At 37.4% G+C, this 20979-nt stretch overlaps 1 protein-coding gene across 1 annotated transcript in view; it reads right to left on the bottom strand.

Annotated features, from left to right (window-relative positions):
* Window positions 1-20979, bottom strand: part of LOC135232234 (disintegrin and metalloproteinase domain-containing protein 22-like) — a 184955-nt gene that overhangs the window by 130579 nt on the left and 33397 nt on the right. The window contains exon 3 of the mRNA XM_064289962.1: window positions 17860-17936. Coding sequence (XP_064146032.1) covers window positions 17860-17936 — 77 coding nt within the window. The remainder of the gene's footprint in view (window positions 1-17859; window positions 17937-20979) is intronic.

Genomic DNA, 20979 nt, shown 5'->3' with positions numbered 1-20979 from the left:
GGTATGGATTGCACCTCAACATAAAGAAAACAAAAATCCTCACAGCTGGACCCATGAGCAACATCATGATAAATGGAAAAAAGATTGAGTTGTCAAGGATTTTATTTTACTTGGATCCACAATCAACAGCCATGGAAGCAGCAGTCAAGAAATCAAAAGACACATTGCAGTAGGTAAATCTGCTGCAAAGGACCTCTTTAAAGCATTGAAGAGCAAAGATGTCACCTTGAAGACTGAGGTGCACCTGACCCAAGCCATGGTATTTTCGATCACATTATATGCATGTCAAAGCTGGACAATGAATAAGGAAGACCAAAGGAGAACTGACGCCTTTGAATTTTGGTGTTGGTGAAGAATATTGAATATACCATGGACTGCCAAAAGAATGAACAAATCTGTCTTAGAAGAAGTACAATCAGAATTCTCCTTAGAAGCAAGGATAGCGAGACTGCGTCTTACACACTTTTGACATGTTGTCAGGAGGGATCAGTCCCTGGAGAAGGACATCATGCTTGGCAAAGTACAGGGTCAGCAGAAAAGAGGAAGAACCTCAGTGAAGTCGATTGACACAGTGGCTGCAACAATGAGCTCAAGCATAACAATGATTGTTAAGGATGGCGCAGTACTGGGCAGTGTTTCATTCTGTTGTACGAAGAGTCACTGAGTCGGAACCAACTCAATGGCACCTAATGACAACCTAACAACAGTCTAAACAGACAAATGTTCAAATAACCATAATCTACGTTTTTTTTTACATATGCAATTACCTCAAAGCTTCCGTTGTAAAGTTATCTTGTTAAGGAATCCGTGCTATATAAGCTGGAATTTATTTTGTTGAATGATAAAGCTGGCACTTAAAAGCCAAGATTTTTAACAGTTATCATCATAAATAATGTAAAAGTAGAATTTTTCTTTGTGGATATAAAGATAACATAACAGAAACAAAATGAAGGCATTAGAAATATCTTTAATCTTCACCTTTTTTTTTCAGAATGATGCACAATCCTAAATATGTATGCCTACTCTGGATTTTTTTATCCCCTATGACAATCATAAAATGAAAAACAAGAAAATTTTAGCAACAATTCAAGTTATTCCTATTCAGGCACTTACTGTAGCTGTGTTTCTCATGTCTTAGTTAAAATACTTAGCTTGAAGAATACACTGTAATTTGCTGCTCTAATTGATGCATATTTTTATATCTCTGTACAGCTGATTTCTGTCAACGCTTTATTATACAGAGAAAATGGAGCCCAAAACAGGGAGGAGGAGTTTAAACAGAAACCAACACAGGAGCTGTTACTTTTCAAGAGAGAGAATATTTTATATAGAAGGAATAACAAGCTGGGTATCTAAGGAATAATAAGGGATTACTTCACAACACTGAATGTAAACAGATGTCTCAGTATCAAAAAAAAAAAAATGTATTATTATTTCCGGCACTTAACAATGACTTAAATTAGTATACTGTGTTATTTGAGAGATGGCAATTTATAGCAAATAATTTTAAATAAAGAATTCATCCAAAAATAAAATATTCAATCGAGACTCTAATTGTAAGGTTTAAAACATGGAAAAGATGTAATCCCATATAACTGATATCCTAAAGCCAAATTAATTCTGGTAATAAGCCAAGCAACATAAATTGCCCTTGTAGGAAGTTTTTAAATGATTTAAATACTTCAAAAGGCACTTTTAAACCTGTAATTATGTATTAAAGCAACTATTTGAACAGCGTGGGACAGGAGACTAGAGTTTAAATTCCCAGACTGCCACCAAATAGAGGTTTCTTTGATGAATAGAAAAGAGGAGACTTTGAAGTCAGAACCAAGTTCAAATTCCAGCTCCACACACTGACCATCACATGAACCTGAACAAGTTACTCAATCTCTCTGACTTGTGACACCAGTACATATAAAATGGAGAAAATATCAGCCTACTATATTAGGAAACCACTATATAAGGTAGTTGTCTGGGTTAAATTATACACACACACATACATACATACACTCTACTGTTCCCTTTACACACATGGGTGCATGTAAAGCAAATAGTATAGTGTTTGACATATATTATCTTCCATCCTTTTCCTTCTTATCTATAATACTGATGCATCCTCTGAACTTTTAAAATAATGACTCTGTCTCACACGTCCTTTTTAGTTCTCAGTGTCTGAATCTGGGGAAGACATTAATATTCCTTCTCTCAAGTGGAGAGTGCTACACATGTACTATTTCACAGTATTTTAAAATGTAAATTCATGTTCAAAAAATATCTTTCAATAGTGGCTTTTTATAACAGATCCACAATCAGGCCAGATGTGCTCTGGAATTGGGATTTTTTTTTAATGTATCATATAATGTACATAATGCCCTCAGCAGGATCTGGGGTACAACTTACAAACATATTGATATTTCTGCACCAAATGATATTCACACTAAGTGGCATAAAATAGTCTAAAGCACTGTGGTAGGCAGAATTCTAAAAACGTCGCTCAAGATTCACATCCCCTGGTTATTCAATCAAACACTAATGTAGGTACTGTACTAAGGGACTTTGCAGAAGGTTACCATTCAGCTGCCTTTAAATAGAAAAATTACCCTGGATTACCTGTGTGGGCCCAACGCAACACCAAAGGAGAGATGAGACAGACGAGAAGTCAGAGAGATTCAAAGCATGACCATGACTGGCGAATGTTCCCTTTGAAGATGACGGAAGAGGACCACTGGCCAAGGCATGTGGGTGGCCTCTAGAAGCCAAAAGCAGCCTGTGGTCAACAGTTAAGCAGGGACCTCCGTTCTACAACCTCAAGGAATTGAATTTTTCCAAAAACCTAAATAAGCCTGAAGCAGATTCTTCTGGAGCCTCCAGAAAAGAACACAGCCTGGCAAAACCGTGAGCTCAGCCTTGTGAAACTCTAAGCAGAGAATCCTGCTGAGTCACACTGTACTCAGACTTCTGACCCACAGAAACTGTGAGATAATAAATTTGTGCTATTTAAAGCTGCTAAAACCAAACCAAAGCCAAATCCATTGCCGCAGAGTCGATTCTGATTGACAGAGACCCTATAGGACAGAGTAGAATTGCCAATAGGGTTTCTAAGGCTGTAATCTTTACGAAAGCAGACTGCCACATCTTTCTTCCACAGAGCGCCTGATGGGTTCAAACTGCTGACCTTTCGGTTAGTAGCCGAGTCCACTAAGTTTATGATAATTAGTAAGAAATAGTTTCATTTCTCCTGGAATCCAGATTTCTGCAGCCCACAGAGCTGGGATAACCATTAGATGACCTTTTGAACCTTCCGCCTTGAAGACATTGATTTGTAAAAGTCACCTTGGAGTCAAAAAATGGTCTAGATAAACTAGTAAGACCATTTTGCCTTGGGTATTCTGTTCTTTTGAAGAATTCAGCCACTTCTGCGAAATAAAACTCCAAAGGTCAGACTAGAGCTATGTTTTAGGGTAAAAACCAAAAAAACCAAACCCAGTGCCGTCAGGTCAATTCCGACTCATAACGACCCCATAGGACAGAGTAGAACTGCCCCATAGAGCTTCCAAGAAGCACCTGGCGGATTCAAACTGCTGACCCTTTGGTTAGCAGCCGTAGCACTTAACCACTACACCACCAGGGTTTCCAAAAAGTCACATACATGGGACTAATAAGGGGACGAGAATCAGTCAACACATCATCAAGGATTCATTTATCAGAGAACAGTGATCAACAGAACCAAGGTTCCTGAGTGACCACACTGCACATCAGGGGGCAGGACAGAATGCATCAGATGGGTATGGTGACGGAAGAGGAGAAGCAAGGGCTAGAAAGTCCTGGGCATACTGACTTTCCCACTGAGGGAAGCTACAGGGTCAGGTGGGGTTGTGAATCAAGCAGCCAGAGGGCTGAATTTCACAGTGTTCAGAGCTATTCTTGGGCAACCTGACATTCAATACTTCCAGTCTGATTATTCAGCTACTTACAGTGAAAGTTACTAAAATGAAAACATTTTTAGGCAATTTATTATAGGTGTCAGTAGATATGAATAACAAGAAGGTGTGCATGGGATTACCAAAACCAATGAGTAAAATTCAATAAGAATTCCTGGCTTTCACTGGTACGTGACCCATTATTTTATGATAAAGGGAGCTCTTCTTGGATCAAGTGTGCATTTAGAAGAGCAGACAGTTCTCATTTCAGCAATTCTGTGGAATGAACTCAGCAGCAGTATTACAACAGCACTCCAGTCTATTTATTCTTGGAAGGTCACCTTTATTCAAAGCTCCCTTTGGCAGACCCTGTTGGCTATTTTCCCAATACCCACTGCCACGCTACTTGGTAAAAGAAGCATGATCTCTTCACTTATCTTACCCATGTGACTATGGATTGGTGAACCCGCCCCAGCTCCAGGGTGACCCTGATTGATATCAACTAATCACTGTGATGGGGACATTGGTGTTTCAGTGATAGAATTTTTACTTTCCATGTAGGAGACCTGGGTTTGATTCCCAGCCAATGACCATAACTGATTGTTAAACACTGTATAAGTAAAAAGTCTATACTAACACTAAAATTTTTGAAAAAGGAAGAAACCTACTACCTTTTTATTTAGGGATGCATATACATAATGATAAAACTATATAGAAAAGCTTCTGTTAATGGCAGTGGAATAAAGAAAAAATGATTAGCGTTGATGCTCTATGCTCATACAACCCGATAAATGTAACGTATGTAACTGAATTATACATGTAAAAATTACTGAATTGGCAAATGTTTTGTTATTTATATTTTTACCATAATAAAAAAAGAGATGCTGCTGGAAAGGTTAGCCATATAGGTCATTTATCACCCAAGTTGTACCTATAATTTTGGGTCTGAGTCTGTTGGTTTTTTGTTTGTTTGTTTACTTAACACTATTGCATAAGCATGTTTTATATTACTATAAACTATTTAATGGATATATAATATTCCCTGAATAGATGAGGAATAGTTTACTTAACTATTTTGCTTTTGCTGAAGTTAAGTCTATCTAGAATTAAAGGGGGCAAAAAAAGATGAAGAAAAGCAATGAAATAATTATCACAAACATCAGGGTGGGTGGTGGTTTCCTATAGTAGGCAGGAAGTGAGTACACTGAAGGCTTATAGGATGCTGGTAATGTCCTGTGTCTGAGTAGTGGTTATACTGGTGTCCTCTTTAAAATTGTTTTTTAATTGTTTAAATTAAATCTAAGGCCAAATCCATTGCAATCGAGTCAATTCTGACTCATAGTGAATCCATGGGACAGAGCAGAATTGCCCCATAGGGTTCCCAATTTTTACAGAAGACTGCCACATCTTTTTCTCATGGATCAGCTCATGAGGTTAACCACTACACCACCAGGGTTCCAGATATGTTATTTGGACTGGTCTATATATATATAGTCTTTCAACACAAAAGAGTTTTTTAAATACATAAACAAGAGTTTTAATCAGCCACAATGTAAAAATATAAAACTCACGAACAAGTGTCGGTGTTTGCACAAAAATTATCAACAAATAGCACCAGCAAGTAATATACTTCTGTTCGGTAAAGTTCCATCCCATTCCCGCTCCCTCTTATCACTAACCTGTTACGCCTGCTCACAGTGCATTTCCAACCAGACCTGGCTAGCAGGTCCTTGAGGATAGGGTCCTTGTCTTTTTATATCTCTACCCCGCGAGCCTAATAGTGTCTGGCTTATGGTGAGTGCTCTGTAAGTACTCAGTGGGTGTGAACAAATAAGTGAATGAATAAATGACCGAGCAGTGTATAACAAATTCTCTTATTGATACTTTCAAGCTCAAGTCACATCCACAGATAGCAATCAGCACTAATGCACTGAATTGGAATATAGTTTGTTTTTTAAAATTACATATTATCTCTGACGACAAAACTAATAACAGTAGCAAAGAAAAATAAGTGTAATTAACTTTCTATCAACCAGGATATAGCATGAAATGGTTATTAATATTATATCAGAGTACAATAAAAATACACTTATATACGAAATTGTCTATCTTTTTGTTTCTGTTTCTGAAGACATTCCAGGATCTTATAGTGTTCCAGGATACTACTTAAAATAAGAATTATGACCACACAATGCTATAAATATATACCCCCCTCCCCCCGCCCCAAAAAAAATGCCTTCAAGTCAATTCTGACTCATAGCAATTCTACAGGGCAAAGCAGAAAGGTTTCCAAGGCTGTAAACCTTTATGGAAGCAGACTGCCACATCTTTCACCTGCAGAGCAGCTGCTGCTCCTGCGGAGCAGCCAAGTGCTTAACCACTGCAGCACCAGGGCTCCTGCTATAAATATAGAAGATATAACAGACTGGGCCCAGACTGTACTAGTTCTCTGGATATATACTACATGATACTTTAATTAAATTTAAATTATTTATATCATCTTTCCTTTCTTCTTATTTTTCTTTTACTAATCATTAGACAAAAATGAGGTAGGATAAAAATTAGCTATTTAGACTCTCCATCTGTTTCTGCTCTATACACATGGACATTTGTCACAACTGCTGTTTTTTAAATACAAGGGATGATGTTTTGATTGGAGACCATTCCTAAATGAAAGTCACAACTTCATTCAAATTCCTTACATCTTATGCTTCACCTTAAAGTACCCAATTTAAACTACCATGTGGAAACATCTCTGATTAAGGCATATAAAGTTTGGCTTTTTAAAATTTTTGACTCTGGAAATGAAACATAAGCACAAATGTTCATTTACTAATTCTTTTCCTTTGGGACATTAGAAGAGAGAATATAATAAACCATTTTTTTAGGGCAAATCTTCCATTTTGGCTTCTTGGGGAAGCTAATTCTCTAGCCTAGGACTGCAGAGAAATAGCCTGCAGCAGAGCTATTTTATCATGTCTATTAGAGAGGTATATACACGTGTTTGTGAATTTAAGAGGCCCATCTGCTGCTTCTACCAATTGCTGAGAAGGACACTTGACCCCCTGAGAACCAGAGGAAAAGAAAAGAGCAAGGATGGCACAAAGAATAACCTCAGGAGAGACTGTTTATATTCTAGGCCTTTACTGGCCTCATCACCATTGCCCCAACATTTCTTAATTGCATAAAACTAAAGTTAAGGTTAGGTAATCATTGCAGTTAAGTCACCATATGGGTGTTGTTTTTTTTAGATGTGTAAATATAATGTGTTAAAATATTCCATTAATATGCAAATGTACTTCCATAAAACATTAACCTTAATATATTTATAAAGGCAATATATACTATGTAGCAATGTATGACAAGTCCCTTGCTGCTGCAGATTCTTATTCTAGGCTTCTGGAACCATTTCCTTGAATAAAGTTTATCTTTACCTTCTACCAGTTTCCAGAAAGAGCCTAGATCCTCCATAAAACTACAACTTTTAGTAACTAGGATGTTAATCTTTCTTTGTTTCTTTGCCGTATATCTAGCACCATCACTTGTACACCATCACAGATCAAAACTGTTTCAGTATTAAACAAAATAACAGTCAGAGCAGAACATGGCCGCATTGCCTGCCTGAGAATGGTTATACGGTAAAACCTGTGGAAGCTGGAACCTATTTAAGGCAGAAACCTTTCAGAGAAGGAAAACTCAAATATTTTTCACTAAAACATGCAATAGAAAAGTGGTAAGACTGCACTCTGTCAAAGGCGGAAAACTTGCAAGACCCAGAAAAACAAAGCAGTCCCATGGAGTTCCAGCTCTCACAGGTTTCACTGCAGAGAGTCTACAGTAACATCTACATCAGATTTCACTGGCTAAGAACATATGTGAACAGGTGAAGCATGAGAAAACACGTATTTCACAGTGTGCTATAACAGATTGATACACCTGTAGACTTCTGTGAAAAAATTTTCTCAGAGACAAACAACAAGCCAGCTCTGTGCAGATGGTATTATCTGGAATCACACCTTACACCTCACTTTAAAACAGTCTTTAGTATAAAACAAATATAACTACTACAGAACATGTTTCCAATTATTCAAAATCAAATCTTTCACCTTGCTGAGATTTTGTTCATCCAATATTTTAACAGCCATACCATAAACATAAATTATATGAAATGTGTCTAGGAAAATGAACTCACTGTACCTGGCAAAGTATCCTATGGTTGGGTTGCATTCCTAGATAATTTAGCAGAGCTCCTGCTAGACAATTTAACACAGTTTAACAATTTGGCACCTAAGGAAAAAACAGCATGAAGCTCTGATAATTTAATCTCCAACATGTCTTCCTAATCACTGAAAAAACTCAAAAGAATTTGTATGCAATTATGCAAAAACATTTCATTGCATTACAAGCTTCACTGTTGTACATTAAAAGTGTTTACTGTACCTAACAAAAAACATTTTTAACTCATTTAATATCTGAAAAACAAAAACATACAATCATTTCAAGCTATGAAAATATTAATTACATGGTATTTTCTTTGAAAAACTAAGAACCATAAATAGTCTTGGTGATATTAAATAACTCTCTAATTATTTTATTTCCAATTTAAATAATATACTCGTACGGCTGCTAACTAAAAGGTCAGCAGTTGGAATCCACCAGGTACTCCTTGGAAACCCTATGAGGCAGTTCTACTCTGTCCTATAGGGTCACTATGAATCAGAATCAACTTGACTGAAATGGGTTTGGTTTTTTCGGTTAAGCGCATAGAAACCTCCAGACTTCCCTATTAAAGGAAAACAGCAGGTATTGCTAAAACATTTAGGGGTCATATTAATCAATCAGATGACAGACAATGTGCCTACACTGGGCTGTATTTTAAAAAACAAACCAGAGAGCAGAATGCTTAAATAGACCAGTAATCGGAAGGTGTACAATGACCTGACTCTACTGTGCTCAGCTCTTATCTATCCTTATAAAAATGCTGACCCAAGCCCTGCACAGCTTCTTCCTCACCCACAAGGATGCCCTTCTGAACCCTGTAAAAGGGTCCAGCATCTGGGGTCCTACTGTCTCTAGGATTCCTTCCAGATGCCTCTTCAAAAATAATTTCCCAAGTCTTAGCTTTAGCATTCGTCTCTGCCTTGGATCACTTTCTGGCTCTTTGTCAGACGCATCCAATGGACCTTCTAGTGCATTCTAATCTGACTTCCCTTCGTTTAGGATTTGCAGCCAAAGAGTGCCCTACTTACTACTCAGGTCATGCTGAGCTGAGCCCAGAAGATTTTCTGCCTGGGAGAAGTAGTATAAAGTCTAGTTTTAGTATTCACCAATTTAAAACTACCACTCTCAAAACAAACAGACAAAATGAAATATGCTTCAATTAAGATATAAGAAATGTTACGTCCTTAGGGTTGTCTATGAATGGTAGTATCTTAAAAGTTTCAAAAGTTCAATGCATATTTCATGGGTAGAGTTTTATTATGAAGCAAAGAGCATGAAATCATAGCCATGAGACATATAAAATTTTTTCTATACCTCTTGTGATGGACATGGAACTAAAAATCTTAAATCTTAGTAACTGTTTATACTTTATATCATCCCTCCTTGCAAAATAGAATTTATTAAAAAAACACTGTGAAAGCACCATTAAAAAATCAAAAGTCCACTTTAGAAAGCAGCCTGGGATTTCTCAACATTAAACATAAAACTACCATGCTGTTGATGTGTACCCTCAAACTGATTCCAACTCACAGTGACCCTATAGGACGGAATAAAATTGCCACATAGGGTTTTCCAGGCTGTACTCTTTATGAAGTCTTTTCTACCGAGGAGCACCTGGTAGGTTCAAACCTCCAACCTTCCAGTTAGCAGCCAAATGCTTAACCATTGAGTCACCAGTGATCCTACTGTAACTCCCAGCAATTCCACTCTTTAGTCATCTATCTAAGAGAAATGACAACACAGTCACACAAAGACTTGCATGTAACTGTTCACAACAACAGTATTCGTAATAGCCCCAAACTATAAACTACCTAAATACTCATTATCAATGAATAGACACAATGTGATATATCCATACAATTGAGCAGTATTGTATGGATATACCACGTTGTGGAATATGGTATAAAGCTGCCTTCACCTAAACACATTAAAAAAAAAAATGAACTACTGACACAGGCTACATCATAGATGAACTTCAAAAAACACTACACCAAGTAAAAGCCAGACAAGAGACCACATATTGTATCATTATCTTCATACGAAATGTCCAGAAAAGGCAAATTTGTAGGGAAACAAAGTAGATTAGTGGTTGCCTGGAGCTAGGGATAGGAATGGGGTAAACTGCAAATGGGAATGAGGGATCATATTAGAGGAATGATTAAAGTGTTCCAAAGCTGATTTATGGTGATGGTTGCTCCACTCAGTAAAGTTACTAAAAATCACTGACTTACATACTTTAAATGTGTAAATTTTATGACCTCGATAAAGCCATTTAACAAATCAGAAGTGTTACATTTTATTTAATAAATATGTTCTCAAAAGTTTATATGATATATTTGAGTTTATATTTGATAAAACCACAAATAAAAGTAGTATTGAGAACAAGTATGTAGTAACAGATGCATAGGAAATTTAAGAAATCATTTTCTTAGCACACAGATGCTAAAAAAGTTGAAACTTCCCATGATCTTGGCAATTATTTGGAAAAATACAATTTCCAAAAGTTGACTTAAAAAAACAAGTAGAAAACCTGAATATTCCAATATCCATCCAAAAAAAGTTTATTAAATACTTACCTCTTTAAAAGGTTCCACGGCTATCATGATAAATATAAGGACTTATAACATTAAAAAATACACATATGATTCCTATACTATACGTGATAACATTTCAGGGAGTTTTTTGTATGTGAAAAATTCATTTTATACAGCTTTTAAACTCTGATACCCAAAAAAGGGCTAATACCAATATTATCTATAAATGTAAATGAAAAAAATTCTGAAGAACATAACAGCAAATCTATCTCAGCAGTTAGTAATGGGTTACATATAGAGACTGGATCTTAAAATTTTAAGCCAGAAAACTTCAAGAAAATGCAATCATTTGCAGCATTCTAAAATGGAAACTAGAATTTCCATTTGAGCCAACCTCCTTTTGTCTTGTGCATGTCGCCCTAACAAGCCCCTGGAGTTGTAAGAACCCTTGAGAAAGCTTGAACCGGTACAGAAAAGCAACTGCAGTCACCTCAAGGGCTAACTACAGAGATGTGCCCCTACAAATTTGTTGTTTGTTGGACTGCCCTATTCCTGAAAACTTTGTCTTTGTCTAAGCAAGGGATCAGAGAAAATTAGGAGCCAGAGCTAAAACAGGAAAGTTGTACAATTCTGATCTATCTTCACTTTGGGCTGCAGTAAACACTGTGACACGGAAATGCGGGCATCCCACGTATAGTATTGTTTCAGGTTGAATAAACCTTATTATGGGAAAAATACTGTCAAGTCATGGGAGTCACATTATAACCTTGAGAACAAGGGTCTAATTTCACTGAGAGTGGATGTCCCCACTGCTTTTTGTCCTGTGACAGAATGGCTGGTGGCTTGGACCAGGGAAAGAATGTACTTGCCCTTCTTTTCTCTGCCTGGCTCTGAGAGGAAGATATGTCTATGTTCTCCCAGTGGCTATGCGGACCCTCCACAGTAAGGCCTGCCAGAAGCTAAATCAGGACTGTGAAGATGGTTTGGGCCTGTGGGTTCTTGGAGTAACCACTCCTAGCAGATGTTAGCAGCGTTCACTGGTTGTGCCTGGCAGAGGAGCTCTCATGTGGGTCAGTGCAGCACAGGCAGGAACACAGTGGCCAGATGAAAAGCTAAAGAAAAAAGTCTCAGAAAACAGCTGAGAGAAACAATTGGAGAAGGAGACAATTTAAACAGGAAGGCCAGCAGGGGGGCTTGTGACATAATAATTTAGACAAAAACTGCAAGTATAATTCATTTTAGACTCACAACTAGAGGCTATCAACACATAGGCTGCAACACTGAATTATCCAACATGACGAAGCACAGTTTATTCTCTGAAGTCAAGAATAATTTTTAGTATATTAGTATGGAAAACATTAATATAATAAATCACAATAATGGGTCAAATAAGAAAATCCACGTTCATCTGAATTGACTAGAAAGGCATTCATTTAAAATCTAATACCCATCCCTAAAGAGAAAAAAAATAAACTTAATCAACAAGATATGGGACACTTCATCAACATGATGAAGATTAGCTCTCTCAAATCAACAATCAACATCCTATTTAACGATGAATACTAGAGATATTCCTATTACCAAAAGAACCAAAACAAAGATGCCATTATCGCCAAATAATACTGCTAAGAAATTTCTAGGAAAAAAATCAAGGTGGGTAATAGTAATAAGTACTATCATTTTGGAAAGAAAAAAAGCTCTTATGATTTCCAGTCATGTTACTATCAAGCTAGAAAACTCCGAAGTAACAATGAAAACCAACAGCAGTATTAAGAAAGTCCAACAAGGCACATTACAATTCAATGGCTTTCCTCTATAACACTAATAAATATATAAAATATGATGAAAAAAATCACATCCACAGGAGCAAAAAAAAAAAATTCCTTGGAAAATGCTCTACTCGAAATGTGTAGGACCTATAAAACCAGAAATATTAAATATTACTGAAATACAGGAAAGAATGCTTAAATAAAAAGAAATACATCATGATGCTGGACGACAGGACTCAGTAAAAATATCTATTTTTTCCCAAATTAGAGATTCAATGACAGTCCAGTTAAAATTCCAAAGGAGAATGACAAAATTATTCTGAACGTGCATATTAGAAAAGGCGAAAATATCTATGAAAGTTTTGCAAAAGAAAATGAGAAATTTTTTCACACCAGATATGAAAACACATAAGGCTACAACAAATAGTATGATGGTCTAGACCCAATAACTGATGGACAGATCTTCAGAAAAGATTGCTTTGAAAATACATTAGAATATACAATAAATACGTGTATTTACATATTTGTTTCACCTTTCTTGGTCACCTTTCTGTCTCTCAAACATGCCAAGCTTGTTCCCACCTCAAGGCCTTGACACTTGATGTTCCCTCTACCTAGCGGCACCTTCAGTTAAAATGTCACCTTTCAGAGATGGTCTGTCCCTGACAACACACGCTTTTAGTGCTACCCTTCACCCCCGCACCAGGCCCTCACTTGCCCATTTGCCCATTTGAGCACAACTGGATGTTCCTCATCCAACCTTGCTCCTGCTTCTCCACCTCCCCTGTCTCCACACCACCTCCTTCCTGCATGGGCAACCCCATCTGCTGACATCTGTCATGTCTGAGTTCCTAGTTTTCCTCCCTACCCCCAAAAGAGGAGACTACAAAGATCATTAAAAAATCTGCTGCCGAAGAGTCGATTTAAACTCATAGCTATCCTACAGGACAGAGTAGAGCTGTCCCATAGGTGGTAGATTGAAACTGCCGACCTTTTAGTTAGCAGCTGAACTCTTAACCACTGGGCTCCGCCCCACGAGAATCATACAGTGAGAAAAACTATTTAGTTGTTTTTGGTATAAGACAAGAACAGATAGGAAATCTGTAAAAGATAGTCAAAAATTAGGAGTTGGATCATGTAAGATCTGAGGGCTGGTCAGCAGAATCCCTTTCAAAAAAACAAGTTAAAAGACGTTATGTTTCAAATGCTAGAAGAACCAACCACAATCCATCTGGAGTGTTCACGTGCGCCTACATGCATTGTTTTTCTCCGGACACCTATAAGTAAAAGGATCAAGGAACACTGGAAGGAATTTTTTTCAATGTTGTTTCATTTCTTTGGGCAGTTTAATCATCCACTTCTTGAAAAAGAAGAAAGACATTTCCAGGAAAAGACTTGGCCTGAATTTTTCAGATAATGTAGTTAAATATTTGTATTGAGCCTTTTTCTTTGTGGGGAATGTTTCACAATAAAGTATATTACCAGTCGCTGACCTCTGGAAAGGTCCAATGTGGCCTCAGGACTAGTTAGGCCAGGCCAGGCCATATGTTTCATTTTATTAATATATCTGCCCTAAAAGTGAAATCTCACAACTATGTGACTCCACATCCAAATCCAGTGCCGTCGAGTCCTGCAAATTGCTTCCCATGCTTTTCTTTAGCATTTTGACAAAACAGGAACTAGCTATCCTTTTCCTTTTTAACCTTTCCATATTCTTTATCTGTCTCCCATAGAAGTTAAATACCCAAATTTTAAACTTCTGTTGTTTAATCTGAGCATCGATTAGCTTGTTTACTGAACATTCCTAAGGAATATTATGTAATGACACTTTTCCTTCCATTCTAATCCAAAAATATGTATTACTGGATCCATTCTAAGACTAGAATCCAGCAACACATAAATAAATACACATTCAATTTGCCTCCAGCTTAAAAAAAAAACAAACTCCATATGTAGCACAGTCCTAAAACTACTTCCTAAGAAAAAAAGCTTTTAAGCAGCATATTCAATTTTCACCTTCCTCCCCTTAACCAACAGAACCACAAAACAATATACAAACTGAAACGGAGAAACGTTCTACATAAAAAATAAAAACCTCTAGCAAATCACCATGGCTGTTACAGTATAAAGAAAAACTGTATCATAGATTGAATTAAATCCCCCCAAAAATGTATGTATCAATTTGGCTGGGTTACGATTCCCAGCACTGTGTAGTAGTCTTCCATTTTGTGACTGTAATTTTATGTTAAGAGGATTAGGGTGGGGGATTGTAACAACACCCTTACTCAGGTCACCTCCCTGATCTAACGTGGAGGGAGTTTTCCTGGGGTGTGGCCTGCACCACCTTTTATCTCTCAAGAGACAGAAGGAAAAGGAAGCAAGCAGAGAGTTGGGGACCTCATACCACCAAGTAAGCAGCACCAGGAGCTCTGGGCCTGGAGTCCCTGCACCTGAGAAGCTCCTCAACCATAGGAAGATTGAAGATAAGGACCTTCTTCCAGAACCAACACAGACAGAAAGCCTTCCCCTGGAGCTAATGCCTTGAATTTGGACTTTTAGTGTACTCTACTGTGAGGAAATAAGTTTCTCTTTTTTAAAGCCATTCACTTGTAGTACTTCTGTTATGGCAGCACTAGATGACTAAGACAAACAGCTACCTGCCACCTATGTTTAATATAAATCCCAGGTGAAAAGTAAGTACCATGGTATTTCTTAGCCCAGGCAACTTCCATTTATGCTATTACTATACCATTTTTAAGTCTTGTAATTTCAAATTTTTATTGCAATAAGAAGAAAAATGCCCAACAGAAAGAAATCTGCTTCTTCCTAAAATTCTAAGCTTCATGCTCTGATAAAGACAGCCACATGTGTTTCTCCTTTCAGAAACAAAGTTTCTGGGCTCAGATTTCTCCATAGGAAGTGAGGACGCTTGGGCAGAATGGACAGAACCTTCTTTCTTCAAGTACTGATAGTCAGGGAGTTGAAAATGTCAAGAACCAGAAAACATGGGGGCTTCTCACCTGGAACAATAACTTGGAGAGATGGGGAAGAGTCACTGAAATAAAAAACCAGAACCTGGCTTTCCAAATCAGTATCTCAGCTTTCAGAAGCTAATCCCAAATATCTACCCTCTTTTTCTTTTTTGCTACTTTGATATTCCCCACCTGACAGCCTTACCTGGTCATCTTCTGTCTCCTAATTCCAGCCTCTCATTTCTGACTCAGTATGAATTCTCAACCTGGAATTTATCATCTATTCTATGCTAAGGATACAGTAGTGAAAGAAAGAAAATCTCTGCCCTCAAGGAGCCTACATTCTAGCGTGAGGAAAAAGGCAATAAATAAATAAATAAAATACTGGGGATTAACTGACCATATGAAATTGCTGGTAGTTGAACTTTCTGACCCGTAAAAATGGCAATTTCATATAAGTCAATCTATATATCGAATAGAGATGGATATTATTTAAAAACTAAAGCAGAGAAGCGGAACAGATGGTGGGGGGGGGATAAGGGACTGAGGATAGCGAAGATCACAACAGAAAATAGGGCAATCGGCCTCCAAGAAGTGGCATTTATGAGATTTTTCCTACTTTTTTGTTAATCTTCTAAGGCATATGCATTCCTTTATGTTGAGTTTTTAAAAACTGTAAGATAACATGGAAGATGCTGAAAACTGAAGCAAGTCAATCATGTAAATTTTGAAACAAGTCATTTAAACATGTAAATTTTAAGGTATTTACATCCGATATTAATACAATCTTACTGATGCTCTTTGAAATTAGATTTTAAAAGGGTATGAAAAATTATATATGTTCAAGGCCATTAATTTTAGGAACAAGAAATAAAGTATACTTTAATGAGTTTAGTATAAATATACTTTGTTATATTTTTAAAATATACATGATGAAATTACAAACAACTTCCACTGCTGAATCACCCAAATAGTCAATTTCCACCTGACACAATGTTTTTCAATTTAAATTGTTTTGTGAACTGCAAAAATGTTTGTGGGGGAGGCAGGTGGGAGAGAAGAATTACTTATGAAATGTAGTTAATGAACACCTTAATTAATTAAAAGATAAATTCAACTAATACATGATTTAACCATTAACACAATGAAATCATTACCACAACTTTGGAAATAAGTTCCATATAAATGAGGATACTAGTAAAATTAAATACTAATTTATTGAACCTGGAATCAATTTATAGGGCTTTACTAGCTCAATAATCTAACCACTCACGTGTGCCGCTTCTCCAAAAGAAATCTCTAAATCAGAAGTGTCCGGTGGAACCTTCTCCAAGGTTGGCAAGTTCAGCACTACCCAACAGAACTTTCTGCCTTGTCCAATAAGGTAGCCACTAGCCATATATGGCTACAGAACATTCAAAATGGGGCTAATGCAACTAAAGAACAATTTTTTTTTTTTTTGATTAATTTAAATCTAAGTAGCCATATATAGCTAGTGGCTAGCATACTGGATAGCACAACTGTAAGTCCTGCCTCCTACGTCTTTTTCTATTAACTCAATCTTCCTTCTAGCTGGTTCCCTAGTATAGAAGACTTAGGCTCCAGTTCTTGCTCTCAATCTACCTGTCTGCCCTGTGGCCTCAAATTTTCTTCCTGTGCTATTGTATAACTGCTTCCAGCAAAGCTGTGGGCTGGACCTGCCCATCTGAGGAACCCCGGCATGGCAGACTCCTCCCTGGTCCCTCCACATTGTCCATGATAGGAAGTAAACAGGGACCTCTTTCAAAATGAGAACAAACAATAAATGTCCTAAACTTATGAGAAACTACACTTACCTGAAGGGAAGAGAATAAATCCAGTGATTAACGAAAGGCCCTTCCAAACTTAAAGTTCTACGATTCCAAACCTAAAATTCTAGGCAGACATGTGACTATTTCCAAAATTACACTGTACTAACAGAATAAGGCTAGCATCCTAAACCTCACAGAAAAAAAACCTACCCCCAAATGAATGCATCTGATGGATACCAGGCACTGTTCAGAATCACACATCATGCAGCCAGTCCTCTGAATCATTAAGCAAAAAGGGTAACTCTGTGCTGCTTTTAAGAAAGATGCTTCAAAAACCAAAGTATTATTTTCATTATTTACTCTCATTCTTAGGAAACAGGCCACATACATTCTTATGCAAAACAGTGGAATAACTCCTGCTCTCCATTTTACAAATCTGTTACAGCTGTTCAATTTCACATGGATATTCATTTCCTGTATCTGCTAGACTTCATAACTTGCAGTTAATAGATACAACAGTTTCAAATATAATACTAAACTGATGATATAGGAAGATGTAGTATAATACAGCAAGAAAATAAAACCTTACAGAAGGATAAAAGTGGGTTCAATATGTATCTGACAACACAGAGTGCAGCTCCAAAAAAACTTACTGATTTAATACGACATCAAGAATGAATGATGTTCCAAAGGCATCAACCTGGAATGCTGCTTGGTCAACGTGAGTCAACTGCAATATCAAAAAGATAAAAGATACTTACTATACAGCCATAAAAGTCAGGTGGTAAGTATTTCATATGATCATTCTAAAAGGTTTACAAAATCATAAATAAGAAAACTAATTCAACATGGAGAATAAATGAAAACACAGAAAAATAAAATTTGTACCTACTTAGAAGTCAAACATTCACCCATTAGAAATAAATTACCACCCAATCAAGAAGAACAAGTGTCCCACCTCTCTGATTTATCACACGTGGTTAAACATCTCATTTCTGAGAAGACTACACTCCATTCATCTTATTCTATATTAAATAACTGGCCCCTTTAAAATTCACTACGCCATCCCAGGAACTCTAAACTAAAAAATGTAATGTCAATTACAGTAATAACCAACTAAATGAACAATGTCTTTTATAAGGAACAGCAAAAAGCTGGTTCCTATGAGGCGGAGGTTAAAGATGTCCCAAATGTCTAACTTTTCCAAATTGTTGTACCAGTCCCATCGTCTCTAACATCAACTACCCCCTCTCCCCTCAGTAGTCTCCCTCCCATCTTTGGGTTCCCTAATTTGCTGCAATGTCTCACAGAACTCACACGCGGTTGTGGAGGCTGTCAAGTCCCAAAACCATGGGTCAGGCGGACGCTTCTTAAACCCAGTATCAAATTGAATAATCATGTCCATTATGTGAAAATAAAGGAAGAGCACTGCCTATTTCATTTGACTCCCTAAACAATGGCTCTATTAAGCAGTTGGACTATAACCTACTTGAATTTTTTTGTTTATATGTTTCTACATATTCAAACCTTCTAAAATAAATGTATAATTCCTACAATGAGAAAACAACAACAACAAACACTATTTTAGGGATAAAAACTATGTAAGCAACAACTATATGCAGCATGTGAGGCAGATGGTGCTCCCTGGGAACCAGTGCATTGCAGGAAGGGACATCCCAAGATTCTGTAGGACATAAAGGGAACCTCAATCATGCCTAAGATTTTTACACACAGTAAGCTATGGTATTAGGTGAAAAGCAAGAGTTCATTTAACGATGATAAAGCTTTTTGAAAAGAAAGAACAACTCTTCTGTTTTAAAGTCTTTGTAATAAGTAGGGATCAGAGAATGCTGTAACTCAGATGCTAACACATTCCAATCCTCATAAAACCTAAAACTCCAAGAATGGCGAACAATCTGGCTATCTGTAAGCCTCATTAACCATGCAGCTTTAACTCCTCAGTGTTTCCAATTAACACCCAAACTACTAAAGTCTGGTTTCTTTTTTCTGCTAGGATAGTTCTTGGAGCCACATCTTACTCTCTATTTTCGCATCTGCCCCAGATCATATTCCTCTTATCTTTCTAAAGTTACCTCATACCAAAACCCCTGATGTAAAACCCAGATTTTCAACTGTATCAAATCCAAACCATCTCTCTCTTTCTAGATCCTCCACAATCACTTACCACAGCCCAGGCATGATAGCACGCAAGTCCTCAAGCACCCATCCACACCCCATTTATACACATAGTTCTCTTTTCTACTTTTTAATTCAACAAGCTATGTTCATTGTGACTTCCTCTTCGAATTTCATCCATCACATTTGCTGAGTACTCTTCCCTCAAGCCGCTTCTCAGAAACCCTATTGGGTGTTCCACTCTGTCCTATAGGGTCGCTATGAGTCAGCATCAACTCGATAGCAATGCATTTTTCATTTTTCTGAACCAGTCCCTTGCCTACTGATCTCCACCAAGGCTGCTTCCCAGAAATGGCCCTACCCTTCAGGACTCAAATCAAGTTCCACTTCTATGAAGGCTTCCAAACTCCTGCCCTCCTCCTCACTACACGTCAGTACCACATCAGGGCCTCAGTACTAACCACCAGCAAGTACCCAATTAGTATTTCCTGGATGACTGAATAAATTACCTGCTTATAGAAACACTGTCCTTCCATCAGGATTTTTCTTAATGCTGTGTCATTGGACAATGTTTTTCCTTTTCCCTAAATGCTCTTGGAGTTTCCCAAAATGCCAACAGTGGTGTTCTGGGAACAGCCTAAGGAAAGCTCTGCTTACCAGAATTGATGTCTCAGTTAAAATGAACCTCTCCCTACTCCATTCTTCCCTGGCACTTATTCCACTGTTACAGATCTTATCTCAATCTCCTTAGAATTAGAAATATTATTATTGCAAACTTGTGGTGAACAGGCCAGGGGTCATATGTTACTTATCTTGATAGCACGATTACAGCCTGGAACAAGGTAATGTCACCATTCTTTTTTTGGTAAGATATTTATTGTTTGCATTCATTCTAATTCTTATATTTTATTCTTCCTGCAGCTCCATCTTACATCTGGTATTTTATCTTAGCCAGTCTCGGAGAGAAACTTAAATATTTAAATTCAAAATAAAATTTACTGACATAATGTTTAACTACTATTTAGTAAATAAGGTTTCCACTGCTGATAATAATAGGTACAGGAGAATGTTAATATGACTTTAATGTAAAGCAGGCCTCCTTAGACTGTCTACAGATAGGTTCATTCAACAAACATCTACTGAGAGCCTACCACATGGTAGGAACTATTTAGATTTGGGGAACAGGGTGGTGAAGAAGACTGACCATGTCTCTGCTCTAGTGGAGCTTATCTTCTGGTAGAGGGAAATGAACAGTTAAATAAAAAAATAAATGTATAAAACAAACACACTATTCTCATATTTAATAAAAGAAGGCAATGCTGTTAAGAGTGACGAGCGTGGATGGGGGTCTAAGGTGGTCCTGGAAAGTCTCTCTGAAGAGAAGACAGCTCAGTGACCACCTGAATGACAAGAAAGGACCTCCAAAGATGTTCACATCCTAATCTCCTTACGTGGCAAGAGGAATTTTGAGGTCATGATTAAGTTAAGGGCCTTGGGATGGGGAGATGATCTAGGTGGGCCCAACATAATCACATGGGTGCTTATAAGTGGGAGGCAGGAAGATCAGAGTCAGAGAAGGAGATGTGACAATGGAACTAGTGGTCAGAGTGATGTCAGGAGAAGGCCACAAGCCAAGG

The sequence above is a fragment of the Loxodonta africana genome, chromosome 8 (genome assembly GCF_030014295.1).
Source record: "Loxodonta africana isolate mLoxAfr1 chromosome 8, mLoxAfr1.hap2, whole genome shotgun sequence".
In the NCBI taxonomy this organism is placed as follows: domain Eukaryota; kingdom Metazoa; phylum Chordata; class Mammalia; order Proboscidea; family Elephantidae; genus Loxodonta; species Loxodonta africana.
The sequence above is the reverse complement of the archived record's forward strand: the minus strand, read 5'-3'. Positions and strand labels throughout refer to the sequence as shown.